The sequence below is a fragment of the Micromesistius poutassou genome (assembly GCF_964030765.1).
Source record: "Micromesistius poutassou genome assembly, chromosome: 1".
Classification (NCBI taxonomy): domain Eukaryota; kingdom Metazoa; phylum Chordata; class Actinopteri; order Gadiformes; family Gadidae; genus Micromesistius; species Micromesistius poutassou.
In genome coordinates this window covers 5645537-5659437 of record NC_140271.1, presented here as the reverse complement: position 1 = coordinate 5659437, position 13901 = coordinate 5645537, and the positions used below count along the sequence as shown (strand labels likewise).

Genomic DNA, 13901 nt, shown 5'->3' with positions numbered 1-13901 from the left:
CTTACACGCCCTGCTACACACCCTACACACTCTATACACCCTGCTACACACTCTACACACTCTACACATCCTACACACTTTACACACTCTACACACCCTGCTACACACTCTACACACTCTACACACCCTACACACTTTACGCACTCTACACACCTTGCTACACACTCTACACACCCTGCTTCACACTCTACACACTCTACACACCCTACACACCCTGCTACACACTCTACACACCCTGCTACACACCCTGCTACACACCCTGCTACACACTGTACTACACACCCTGCTACACACCGTACTACACACCCTGCTACACACCCTGCTACACACGATACTACAGCCCCATGGCCAGAACTGCACAAAAACTGATTTAGCTTTAACTTATCATCCCTTTCTCTCTCTTGCTTCCTCCATCTCTCTTTTCCTCCCTCGCTCTCTCTCTCCCCCCCATCTCCCCTCCCACCCCCTCCCCCCTTTCTCCCCTCCCTCTCTCTCTCTCTCTCTCTCTCTCTCTCTCTCTCTCTCCCCCCCATCTCCCCTCCCACCCCCCCTCTCTCTCTCTCTCTCTCTCTCTCTCTCTCTCTCTCTCTCTCTCTCCCTCTCTCTCTCTCTCTCTCTCTCTCCCCCTCTCTCTCTCTCTCGCTCCCCCTCTCTCTCTCTCCCCCCCTCTCTCTCACTCTCCCCCTCTCCCTCTCTCTCTCTCTCTCTCCCTCCCCCTCTCTCTCACTCTTTCTCTCTCTCTCCCCCTCCCTCTCTCTCTCTCCCTCTCTCTCCCCCTCCCTCCCTCTCTCTCTCTCTCTCTCTCTCTCTCCCCCTCCCTCTCTCTCTCCCCCTCTCTCTCTCACTCTCTCCCCCTCCCTATCCCTCTCTCTCTCTCTCTCTCTCCCCCTCCCTCCCTCTCTCTCTCTCTCCCCCTCCCTCTCTCTCTCTCCCTCCCTCTCTCCCTCTCTCTCCCTCTCCCCCTCCCTCTCCCTCTCCCTCTCCCTCTCCCTCTCCCTCTCCCTCTCCCCCTCCCCCTCCCTCTCCCTCTCCCTCTCTCTCTCTCTCTCTCTCTCTCTCTCTCTCTCTCTCCCTCTCTCTCCCCCTCCCAGCTGGCCCCTGACGATGCATGGCGTTGCCCTCACTGCCTCCAGCTGCAGCAGGGCGTGGTGCAGATGAGTCTGTGGACGCTGCCCGACATCCTCATCCTGCACCTCAAGCGCTTCCGGCAGGTGGCCGAGCGCCGCACCAAGCTCACCACGCTGGTGTCCTTCCCCCTGGCCGGCCTGGACATGGCGCCCCACGTGGTCAAGAGGAGCCGTGGCCAATCCGCCGCCGGGCCGGCCCCGCCCGACCCCGCCCACTACCTGTACGACCTGTACGCCGTGTGCAACCACCACGGAGGGCTGCACGGCGGCCACTACACAGGTAGAGCGCCTCCACGGGGCCCAGCGGAGCGCAGCACGAGGTGTAGCTTAGCATGACCCAGCGGAGCGCAGCACGAGGTGTAGCTTAGCATGACCCAGCGGAGCGCAGCACGAGGTGTAGCTTAGCATGACCCAGCAGAGCGTAGCGCGAGGTGTAGCTTAGCATGACCCAGCGGAGCGCAGCACAAGGTGTAGCTTAGCATGACCCAGCGGAGCGTAGCGCGAGGTGTAGCTTAGCATGACCCAGCGGAGTGTAGCACGAGGTGTAGCTTAGCATGACCCAGCGGAGCGTAGCACGAGGTGTAGCTTAGCATGACCTAGCGGAGCATAGCAGGAACTAGCGGAGCGTAGCACGAGGTGTAGCTTAGCATGACCTAGCAGACCATAGCATGTCCTAGCGGAGCATAGCACGAGGTGTAGCTTTGCATGACCTAGTGGAGCGTAGCATGTCCTAGCGGAGCGTAGCACGAGGTGTAGCTTAGCATGACCCAGCGGATCGTAGCATGAGGTGTAGCTTTGCATGACCTAGCATAGCGTAGCATGTCCTAGCGGAGCGTAGCATGAGGTGTAGCTTTGCATGACCTAGCGGAGCGTAGCAGGAACTAGCGGAGCATAGCAGGGCCTAGCATAGCATAGCAGGAACTAGCGGAGCGTAGCAGGACCTAGCGTAGCATAGCAGGACCTAGCGGAGTGTAGCACAGCATGATACCAACATTACATGGCATCTCATTCCTTACATATCATAAAATACCGTAGCATTAAAAAGTAATGCTATGTTAAAGTAACTTAAAGTAACATAGCATCACATATAATAGCATATCATATAACATAACATAGCATATCATAGGATATCATATAACAAAACAATATATCCAGACATAACATAATGTATATCTAATATGGGCCAAAGTCTAGTGTCTGTGATTATTGTTTCTAATTCACTGTTACTGAGGCTGTTACTGAAGTGTTTATCCGGATGCCTAATTAATTAGGCTGAGTTGATTGCTCAATGTTGACAGTTATTTGTGCCAAGTCGTCCCTGATTGCATAAATCATAAACAATCCCAAAAAAGCATGATGATTCAGACTCTGTTGAACTTTGATGAGTCTGTTTTGATGCTCAATTAATGTGCCATGTCCATGATTTATAATTCAAACACAGCCTTTTTTTTCGACCCTTGATCATTTTTTAATTATGACAGGTCTTTTGAGGTTTCTTTGAGGGTCAGCTAACAACACTGACTCATACTGTTGATAGTTAATAGAGTGTTAGAGTGTTAAGAGCAAGCAAAGGTCCATCATCAAATCACAACTCTCCTCTCCTCTCCTCTCCACTCCTGTTTTGGCACTGCAGCCGATGTCAGGGCTGCAGAGTAACTCACCAGCTTCCACAAGCGTCCCCCATACCCCCCCCACCCACACCCCCCCACCCACACCCCTCTTATGCACTTATTGTATGTTGTATGTCCTTGCAATTAAAAATAGTACGTAGCATTGTGTAGCATCTTATCCTAGTATCTGTGTTGTACACAGGGAATGGGTTAACCTATTGATGGTTAGTGTATACGGGGAATGGGTTAACCTAGTGATGGTTAGTGTATACGGGGAATGGGTTAACCTAGTGATGGTTAGTGTATACGGGGAATGGGTTAACCTAGTGATGGTTAGTGTATATGGGGAATGGGTTAACCTAGTGATGGTTAGTGTATACGGGGAATGGGTTAACCTATTGATGGTTAGTGTATACGGGGAATGAGTTAACCTAGTGATGGTTAGTGTATATGGGGAATGGGTTAACCTAGTGATGGTTAGTGTATACGGGGAATGAGTTAACCTAGTGATGGTTAGTGTATACGGGGAATGGGTTAACCTAGTGATGGTTAGTGTATACGGGGAATGTGTTAACCTAGTGATGGTTAGTGTATACGGGGAATAGGTTACCCTAGTGATGGTTAGTGCTTGGCTCTTGGTTCTATGAACATCCTTACTGTACCCACAGAGGTATAGTGTTGTTTCTCTTTCTTCTGACTAATGGACTTATTGTAAGTCGCTTTGGATAGTCTGCTGAATGCCCTGAATGTGAATAAATGTGTGGTGTGTGAAGAGTTAAGGAGCGGAGGCTGATTGGCGTGTGGTTAACAAGCAGTTTGATTGGCGTGTGGTTAACGAGCAGTTTGATTGGCATGTGGTTAACGACTGGAGGCTGATTGGTGTGTGGTTAACGAGCGGCAGTAGTACCACAGGGTTTAAGTCTGGGCCTTCAATAACGAACTCCACCAACCCCCAAACACGTGACATGCCCACATATTCATTCATTCATATTATGCGCCGATACAGCCAACACAGCCAAATATGTGCATCACACTCTGCGCTACTGCATAACATCAACAACAAGACAGTTAATCTTCAACAACAGCGCACACGCACAACACTGTGCTTTACCGCAGCTAGACGAACGCAGCCTCACCATCACATCTTTCATTATCGGCAACCAGATTGCACATCACACACATGACACAAAAACAAGTTCTCACAGTTATTGTTATAATGTTCACCGGATGCTTTCGCAACTTCAACTTCAACGGATTCAAAGTATAGCGACAATATTAAGTGCACCACCTCCAGCCCAGGAGTAGTTCACAGGTTTGGTTAATATGGTTATTAAGCAGCATCACTGAAACACAGCATTACCATTTAGTCTACTGCCCAAATTCCAGCAATATATTTGTGTTTCCAACCATTACAAAAATGTTTTCTAAACTAAAGTACCACAACAACATTATCGCTCCTCCTACACAGCCTACAAAGTAACTCACTCACCCATCACTTCGGATCGGAGGAAATCCATCCTCTGATCCCTTGGGAGGAAACGTCCAATGACCTCCTCATGTAGTGGGACGTCCTGTTTTAGTTTAATGAGTAGCTCCTTCTTGATGGTAATATATACCAGTGCAGAGAGTCGGGTCTGTCCGGTTGCGTTCCGCGAGTTCGTTTTAATGCGCTTGAGAGCTGAGAAAGATTGTTTGCAATTAACTCTTAACTTAACTCTTCTCTCCAAACGATCGCCTTGAAAAAGGCAAACGAAGGAGATCAGAAACAGGATCACTAGGTGGTGTGAAGGCATATATAGGCATTCATATCAACTCTCTCTCACTACCCACCAACGTTTCAAACTTCGCTGATGACATCACCGGGGGCCAGTGCCGGCATATTGCTGGGCCATGGGGGCGTTCTATCACTACACATCTAAATTTGATTGGCTGATGACACACGTCAGTCAGATGTATTATCCGATGGGAGGTGGTAGCTTCAGCAGAAGGCACGCAATACTTCTAGTGCTGGCCCCGCTGGTCCATGTAGCTGTGATGCGTTAGTCAGCTGAGCTCAGCCTTACAAAAATAACTGCTTTCCTTCTGGAATTATATTGTAACGTACTGAAAAAAATATGTCATTAAGATGCGTTCAGACACACGTTAATGTAATTTTGAAAAAAAAAAATATATATTATTTAGATTTTGACAGTGCCAGCAGAGAAGGCCCTGCTGGCCCTGACGGCCCCCCACTGAGCAGAGGCTGATGTGTGTGTGGTTAACGAGCGGAGACTGATGTGTGTGTGCAGCGTTCTGCAGGAACTCGGTGGACGGCCAGTGGTACGGCTACGACGACAGCAGCGCCGAGCCCGCCCCCCACGGCGAGGTGGTGACCCGTGGAGCCTACATCCTCTTCTACCAGCGCCGCAACACTGTGCCGCGCTGGTCCGCCAGCTCCTCCACCTCAGGTCAGCCTCCACCTCCTCCACCCGTTACACTAGTCCACCCTCCTCCACCCGTTACACTAGTCCACCCTCCACCACCTCCACCCGTTACACTAGTCCACCCTCCTCCACCCGTTACACTAGTCCACCCTCCACCTCCTCCACCCGTTACACTAGTCCACCCTCCACCTCCTCCACCCGTTACACTAGTCCACCCTCCTCCACCCGTTACACTAGTCCACCCTCCTCCACCCGTTACACTAGTCCACCCTCCACCACCTCCACCCGTTACACTAGTCCACCCTCCACCTCCTCCACCCGTTACACTAGTCCACCCTCCTCCACCCGTTACACTAGTCCACCCATTACACTAGTCCACCCTCCACCACCTCCACCCGTTACACTAGTCCACCCTCCTCCACCCGTTACACTAGTCCACCCTCCACCCGTTACACTAGTCCACCCTCCACCCATTACACTAGTCCACCCTCCACCTCCTCCACCCGTTACACTAGTCCACCCTCCTCCACCCGTTACACTAGTCCACCCTCCTCCACCCGTTACACTAGTCAACCCTCCACCACCTCCACCCGTTACACAAGTCCACCCTCCACCTCCTCCACCCGTTACACTAGTCCACCCTCCACCTCCTCCACCCGTTACACTAGTCCACCCTCCACCTCCTCCACCCGTTACACTAGTCCACCCTCCACCTCCTCCACCCGTTACACTAGTCCACCCTCCACCACCCGTTACACTAGTCCACCCATTACACTAGTCCACCCTCCTCCACCCGTTACACTAGTCCACCCTCCTCCACCCGTTACACTAGTCCACCCTCCACCACCTCCACCCGTTACACTAGTCCACCCTCCTCCACCCGTTACACTAGTCCACCCTCCTCCACCCGTTACACTAGTCCACCCTCCTCCACCCGTTACACTAGTCCACCCTCCACCCATTACACTAGTCCACCCTCCACCTCCTCCACCCGTTACACTAGTCCACCCTCCACCCATTACACTAGTCCACCCTCCACCCCCTCCACCCGTTACACTAGTCCACCCTCCACCCCCTCCACCCATTACACTAGTCCACCCTCCACCCGTTACACTAGTCCACCCTCCACCTCCTCCACCCGTTACACTAGTCCTCCCTCCACCCGTTACACTAGTCCACCCTCCACCTCCTCCACCCGTTACACTAGTCCACCCTCCACCCATTACACTAGTCCACCCTCCACCTCCTCCACCCATTACACTAGTCCACCCTCCACCCGTTACACTAGTCCACCCTCCACCGGTCTGTGCTCAGACCCCTGTAAGTAGACCTGGTCTGGAGCTCAGACCCCTGTAGGTAGACCTGGTCTGGGCTCAGACCCCTGTAGGTAGACCTGGTCTGGAGCTCAGACCCCTGTAGGTAGACCTGGTCTGGAGCTCAGACACCTGTAGGTAGACCCGGTCTGATCACAGGTGACGTCGATGCTTGTTTGGGTACATTAGCGCTTACCGGCCTTTGATTGGCGCGTCAAGTGTTGAAAGCAAACTGTGAGCCGCCTGCCACAACAACTCTGTGTTCCCACTGAACGTTTTCGTACGGATCACTGACTGACTTTATATTGTCTTACGGTCGTATTCCATGAGTATTTTCACCGCATGACTGCACCCGCTCTGACTGCCAATCATTTTGATTTAAGAAAAGTAAGGTAAGGTCAGGCACTGAGACGCCAATGAAATGTCCAACTAGCATCTGGCCAGAAAAGGCAGCATATTGCAAAGCTCTGCTCACATACTCTTGTATATATTAAACTGAAACTTGAATCACAATACAACAAATCGCAGCTGCTCCAGCCCACTCTGGTGGTTTGGGTTTTGTCTGGCCATGCTCTCTCTGATGCCCACTCCAGACCCCCTTGGTTGTCATCGATTCAGACGCTCTGTTCCTTCTGTTTCATTGTTCGCTGGCTGCCCTGAAAAGCAAGCCTGTGGTGTGGACACAGTGCAGACACGGCTGCACTCACAGACCAGTCCTTCTCTCAGGCAACCACAACACAACCACAACACAACCACAACACAACCACAACACAACTCAGACATTTATCAGACCACCAGGCGCAGTGTAAAACGTAGAGATGAGCAGAGATACACCTTGAGTCTCCTGAGTCTCCTGAGTCTCTTCAGTCTCTTGAGTCTCTTCAGTCTCCTGAGTCTCCTGAGTCTCTTCAGTCTCCTGAGTCTCTTGATTCTCCTGAGTCTCCTGAGTCTCTTCAGTCTCCTGAGTCTCTTGATTCTCCTGAGTCTCCTGAGTCTCTTCAGTCTCCTGAGTCTCTTGATTCTCTTGAGTCTCCTGAGTCTCTTCAGTCTCTTGAGTCTCCTGAGTCTCTTCAGTCTCCTGAGTCTCTTGATTCTCTTGAGTCTCCTGAGTCTCCTGAGTCTCCTGAGTCTCCTGAGTCTCTTGATTATCTTGAGTCTCCTGAGTCTCTTCAGTCTCCTGAGTTTCCTGAGTCTCTTCAGTCTCCTGAGTCTCTTGAGTCTCTTCAGTCTCCTGAGTCTATTCAGTCTCTTCAGTCTCCTGAGTCTCTTGAGTCTCCTGAGTCTCTTCAGTCTCTTCAGTCCCTTCAGACTCTTGAGTCCCACCGTGGGGCTGAGTCTGAGCTGTGTATTCAGCTTGAGGAGGTTTGACGGGGGTTGGTGGTCCTGCTTGTCTTCCAGGGTCCACCAGCTCCTCAGCGTCGGACCACTGGCTGCTGCGTCTCCGGGAGAGCAGCCAGAGAGACAGCCTGGGCTCGGTGGGGTCGCTGGGGGCCCCCCCGGGGCCCCGGCCCCCCACCGACTCCCCTGAGCGGCCGGTGTTCAAAGAGGAGCCCCCCAGACCAGCGGAGACCAGTGAGTACTGCCGCCACAGTGTGTGTGTGTGTGTGTGTGTGTGTGTGTGTGTGTGTGTGTCCTGTACCTCACAGTAGCCTGATCTCTGTGGGCCCCCCAGGCCCCGCCGCGGAGCCGTCCAGACCACAGGGGGGCCGGGGGTCCCGGGTCCGGTCCCTGAGCATGAGGTCCCCCACCCGGACCCGGGAGGCCCTGAGCAAGGTCCTGCCGCTGCGCTGGTCCCTGGGGGCCCGGGAGCGCTCCAGACACCCCCAGACCCCGCCCCAGACCCCCGCCCCGCTGGTGGAGTACCTGGAGTCCGGGCGTCGCCCGCGCTGCTCCCGAGAGCCCATCGCCGCCCTGGTGGCCACGCCCCCTCCCGCCGTGAGGGGCGTGGCCCCCGAGGGGGGGCGGGGGCAGCCGGGGTGTGGCCCCGGTGGGGGGAGCCCCTCCCCCCGCAGACCGGAGGGGCAGAGCCGAGCAGGGGGGTCTGAGCGGACCCCCAAGACTCCGGAGGAGCCGGGCTGGCCACACCCGCCCCGGGACCCGGGCCGGACCGCCGACCCCCAGCTGAGAGGGGCCATCCTGGGGGGCCACGTGAGCCACAGCACCCCCCCGAGCCAGGACTCCAACCTGCGGCGGTCCCGAGCCCAGACGGGGCCCCCCCTCCTGCAGCCCGGCCCCCCGGGGCCCCCCCCCCTGCAGAGGGAGCTTCTGGACAGGAAGCAGCCGCTGGCCCGCGAGGCGGGGGGGCGGAGCCAGGAGAGCCTGCTGTCCCCCCTCAGACCCCCCTCCCTGTGGCGGGACGCCCCCCCCCCCACGGCGGTGGAGAGCCTTATCCGGGCCGGCGGTCAGGGGCCCCCGGGCCGGGCCCCCGGCGGGCCCCTGACCCGGCTGTCGCTGTCCAACGGCACACTGAGCGGCGGCGAGGACGGCCGCGGCAGTGGGCCGGCCCGCGGGACGACCCGGACGCTTCGTCACCGCGGCGACAAGCTTGCCGCTGACATCACGCGCGCCCACAGCTCCAGCAGCCTCCCGGGGGGCCCGGGGAGCCCGGGGGGGGCGGAGCAGGGCCTGCGGCGCTGCACCTCGCTGCAGAGGGGTAAAGAGCTCGGCCCCCAGCCCCTCCACCCCCTCCACCCCCTCCACCCCCTCCAACCCCTCCAACCCCTCCAGCACCACCCGCTCCACCACCACCCGCTCCAGCACCACCCCCTCCAGCACCACCAGCACCTGCTGCGGCGCCTGGCGGAGAAGCCGGGCTGCGAGCCGCTCCAGAGGGCCCCGTACAGCACCACCTCCCTGGGCCGGCAGGGCCCCGGGCTGGGGGTCCGCTTCTGAACCCCCCCCTGGTCCCAGGGTACTGTTGGGGCCCGGCTCTGCTCTGGTCTACACCTCAGAGTTCCAGTGAAGCGGGAGGCTCCAGGCTCCAAGCTCCAGGCTGTAGGCTCCAGGCTCCAGGATCCAGGCTCCAGGCTCCAGGCTGTAGGCTCCAGGCTCCAGGATCCAGGCTCCAGGCTCCAGGCCAAGGTTACGAAGGTTCCAAACCTGGAATGTCCGACCCCCAGTGGGACCTCTTTCTCTGGGGGCCGCGTTGGGGCTGCGGTGCACATTCACAGGTCCTGTGAACCAGAGTCGTCCGTTGAGACGTTTAGCGCCGGGCCACGCTCACCAGCGTCTCCTCTGGTGGAACCAACATTCACTAACACCTTCTTAGTGTCAAAGTCACAGTCTAATGTTTATGAATGACTTCAATGTGTGGTTTAAAATAGTGCTGATTATGGTTGAAGCGAGAGAGTGTCCGCAGTGCCTTTGAGCAGGAGAACCTACCTCCTCTTCCATCATGTTCCCAGACATAAAGAGCCCACCACTTTCTCCTTGTTTCCTTGACGATCACGAGTCCACCCATGGAGAGAGGCAGCGACGAAGAGAGACGGGGAGAGAGACACAAACACACACACAAACACACAGGCACACACATGCACACACGCACACACACACACGGCAGACGAAGTCACTCATTCAATCATTTCGACGTTGAATAAATAAAAGTTGAAAGTATTTTTGAGTCAGATTACCTCCATCCCCTGAACGGTGGCGGCTGACTTCTTTTTCAGACATGAAAGTTGTGAGAGAGCAGCGAGGGAGTCGTCCCTGAACCCATCACCATGGGGGGGCACTGGCTGAGTGCCGCTGGGATGACGAGAGGAAGATGAAGGAGGTGGAAATGAAGGATCATTATAGTGTTCTCCCGTGCTCTCCGCGGGGACGTGAGGACAGACAGACAGGGCGCTATCTGTCATCACCCTGCTGTCCTGTCTCACTGCTGGACTCCTCTCTCCACTACTGACCAAGGGTTTTCATTTCTCCCTTTGTTTTATTGGAAGTGCCTCTCAGACATCCCATAATGAGAGCGACTGACCCAGACCACCTGACCCCCCAGACCACCTGACCCCGAGACCACCTGACCCCCAGACCACCTGACCCCCCAGACCACCTGACCACCTGACCCCCCAGACCACCTGACCCCCCAGACCACCTGACCCCGAGACCACCTGACCCCCCAGACCACCTGACCCCCAGACCACCTGACCCAGACCACCTGACCCCCCAGACCACCTGACCACCTGACCGAGACCACCTGACCCCCCAGACCACCTGACCACCTGACCCCCAGACCACCTGACCCCCCAGACCACCTGACCACCTGACCCCCCAGACCACCTGACCCCCCAGACCACCTGACCACCTGACCCCCCCAAACCACCTGACCCCCAGACCACCTGACCCAGACCACCTGACCACCAGACCACCTGACCCCCTAGACCACCTGACCCCCAGACCACCTGACCCCCCAGACCACCTGACCCAGACCACCTGACCCAGACCACCTGACCCCCCAGACCACCTGACCCCCAGACCACCTGACCACCTGACCCCCAGACCACCTGACCCCCCAGACCACCTGACCCCCAGACCACCTGACCCCCCAGACCACCTGACCCCCAGACCACCTGACCCCCAGACCACCTGACGCCCCAGACCACCTGACCCCCAGGCCTGAAGCCCAACAGCCTCCTGTCCTGGTCGGGGTCCCCATGGTCCCCCTCACTGGTCCATTCCCCTCACCTGGTCCGGGTTCCCATGGTCCCCCTCACTGGTCCATTCCCCTCACCTGGTCCGGGTCCCCATGGTCCCCCTCACTGGTCCATTCCCCTCACCTGGTCCGGGTTCCCATGGTCCCCCTCACTGGTCCATTCCCCTCACCTGGTCCGGGTCCCCATGGTCCCCCTCACCTGGTCCGGGTCTCCATGGTCCCCCTCACTGGTCCATTCCCCTCACCTGGTCCGGGTTCCCATGGTCCCCCTCACTGGTCCATTCCCCTCACCTGGTCCGGGTCCCCATGGTCCCCCTCACTGGTCCATTCCCCTCACCTGGTCCGGGTCCCCATGGTCCCCATCACTGGTCCATTCCCCTCACCTGGTCCGGGTCCCCATGGTCCCCCTCACTGGTCCATTCCCCTCACCTGGTCCGGGTCCCCATGGTCCCCATCACTGGTCCATTCCCCTCACCTGGTCCGGGTCCCCATGGTCCCCCTCACTGGTCCATTCCCCTCAGCCCACAAAGAGCCCAGAGGAGGAGACTTCAAATTTGAAATCAGGAAATATTTTCGGGGTTATCTCAAATAAAATAACTGACTCACCTCTGAAACTCAACTTTAAATTGGTTTGAAAAAAGGCACGACTTCCACTCTCTTTTTTAACACTTCTGTTCGATGAGAGGGTTTTAAAATCTTTCTCTCTCCCTTGTCTCCTCGTTACTTATGACATTTCACACTTGATGTTCCTGCGTTCTGGCAGGAACCAGCTACTCAGACGCACTGAGCTGCCTGCTCAGGACAGGCTGCACGTCGCTGGGAACGGAAGACCAGACCCTTCATCTTTTGTTTTGATCATTATTTCATATTCCCTCTGCTCTCTGCCCTTCACCCTATTGACGATGCAGGATACTGTGAGGGGAAACTACCATTTGTTTGGGCAAAAGTGAAAGTGTGAAACACTTTTAGAGCTAGAGATGAGATCCAGGGCCAGAAAGGGTTGGGGACCGCTGCACTAGAGACGTCATGTGATGGAGGGAGAGGTCTACGTCATGTGATGGAGGGAGAGGTCTACGTCATGTGATGGAGGGAGAGGTCTACGTCATGTGATGGAGGTCTTTCAGAGGATCTCTACTATGTCACACTTTGTTATTGTTGCACATTTAATGACTTTAGTTTCTTTCAGAATAACCCGTCCTGCTCAGTTGAAGCTCTCATAGGGCCGGATGGAACAGGGCAGGAGATGTATTTTGCCTATTTATTGATATATGCAAATATAAGTTAAGACTTGTCTGTGTATGTAAATCACACACACAAACACACACACACACACACAAACACACACAAACACACACACCAGTGTGTGTGTTTGTGTGTTGTCGAGTGTTCCAACCTATAATGGGTTTTTATAGTATGAGGGCTATGTGAGAACCTTCAGTCGCACTAGATGGGAAGACCTCTCCTGAGCCATCGCCTAGGAGGGGGGGTACCCGATACTGGTTTCTCTTCGGCCCCGGGGCTTAACCTGTGCAGGCCCTCTTTGTACGTGTTAGAGATCCTCGGCTAAGCTCGGTGGAGGAAGACTCTGGTCTATGTGTCCAACACAGGTCACTCGTTTAAGCCTCTACAAGGTTAAGCTAAATTTAGGCTACACACGTTTCGATCGAACTCTGTGGTGTCTCTTACAACCCCAGTCCCTGTGGGCCACGAAGCGGGGAACAAGTCTGAACCTCTTTATATTGCCTCACTCTCCGGACCAGTCACCATCAACCCTGTTTGTGTCATGCACCACTCATCTATCGTGCGAAGGCTGGGAGAGCTGCGGGCTGTCAGTCGGGCCCCTACTGGGGAGCCGGATCAATCACTGAGGAACTGATTTAATCGCCTACTACAAAACGTAGTGAGGTAGTTTTATTTAGATTCAAAAAACTTGTTTACACTATGACAGAGAAAAGAAATGTCAAGAGAAAGGGGGTTAAATGTTTTACATTGTTTTACAAATGTTTTACTGCTTTAATAAGCTAGTAGGGGGAGAAAGGGAAGGAGAGGAAGAAGCAATGCTCGGGGTCCGATAAAGTCAACAAGTGACTCCATCAGACCCTGTGGGTCAGTGAGTAAAAGAAGGCAGGAGAAGAAGTGCTGCCGAGAGGGTCCTGGGTGCGCTCTATATATACCAGTCGCCAGCTGACTTGTGCGTGCGAAGGCAGGCGCATGTGTAGTTATGATACAGTTATATTCAGTTTTAATCAGAGGCAGAGGGGTATGGAGGTTCCTGTTTTTTCTGAGGCCCTTTTCCTGAGGATATTTTCCACATGATGACCGCACTAAATTCGGAAGTCCTGCTCATAAATGGTAGTGTCACTGAAAGTCGTTTTTTCCATGAGCAGATGTGCACGATTGTTCCCGTTTTCTTCTGAGGCCACCGGTATACTTAGCGTCGAAACTGCGGATCAGCAGTTCCAATATTTCAGCATTTCGATGTCTCAGGGCCTCAGGGGCCTCAGGGCCTCAGGGCTGGAGAATGGAGGCAGAGGGAGCTGGCCTCAGGTAGCCTTGGGCCAGCGGCCTGGAGCCGTCCCTAAGTGGCCCCCCAACACCTCACAATCACATTACCCTGAGCCCTCTGACAGCGAGCCTCCCTCAGCCTCCCTCAGCCTCCGTCAGCCTCCCTCAGCCTCCCTCAGCCTCCCTCAGCCTCCCTCAGCCTCCAGCGCTCCGCTCAGAGAGCCAGGGACCGGGAGAACAAAGGGAGTATTTCTAAGATATCTATTTTTTGAAAT

The 13901-nt window shown here is 55.2% G+C and overlaps 1 protein-coding gene and 1 pseudogene across 2 annotated transcripts in view; both read left to right on the top strand.

The window, feature by feature from the left end:
• Positions 1–1158, top strand: part of LOC311382313 (netrin-1 pseudogene) — a 2350-nt pseudogene extending 1192 nt beyond the window's left edge. Inside the window, exon 3 of the transcript in view lies at positions 1134–1158. The product of the transcript in view is annotated as a netrin-1 pseudogene (transcript). The remainder of the gene's footprint in view (positions 1–1133) is intronic.
• On the top strand, positions 1155–11976 carry LOC311382297 (uncharacterized protein; the record flags this gene model as incomplete). The annotated part of the gene is made up of 5 exons (XM_084488509.1): positions 1155–1407; positions 5026–5184; positions 7872–8045; positions 8146–9138; positions 11885–11976. 5 exons carry the CDS (start codon positions 1155–1157, stop codon positions 11974–11976), a joined length of 1671 nt encoding a protein of 556 aa, XP_084344635.1.
• Positions 11977–13901: the final 1925 nt, after the last annotated feature.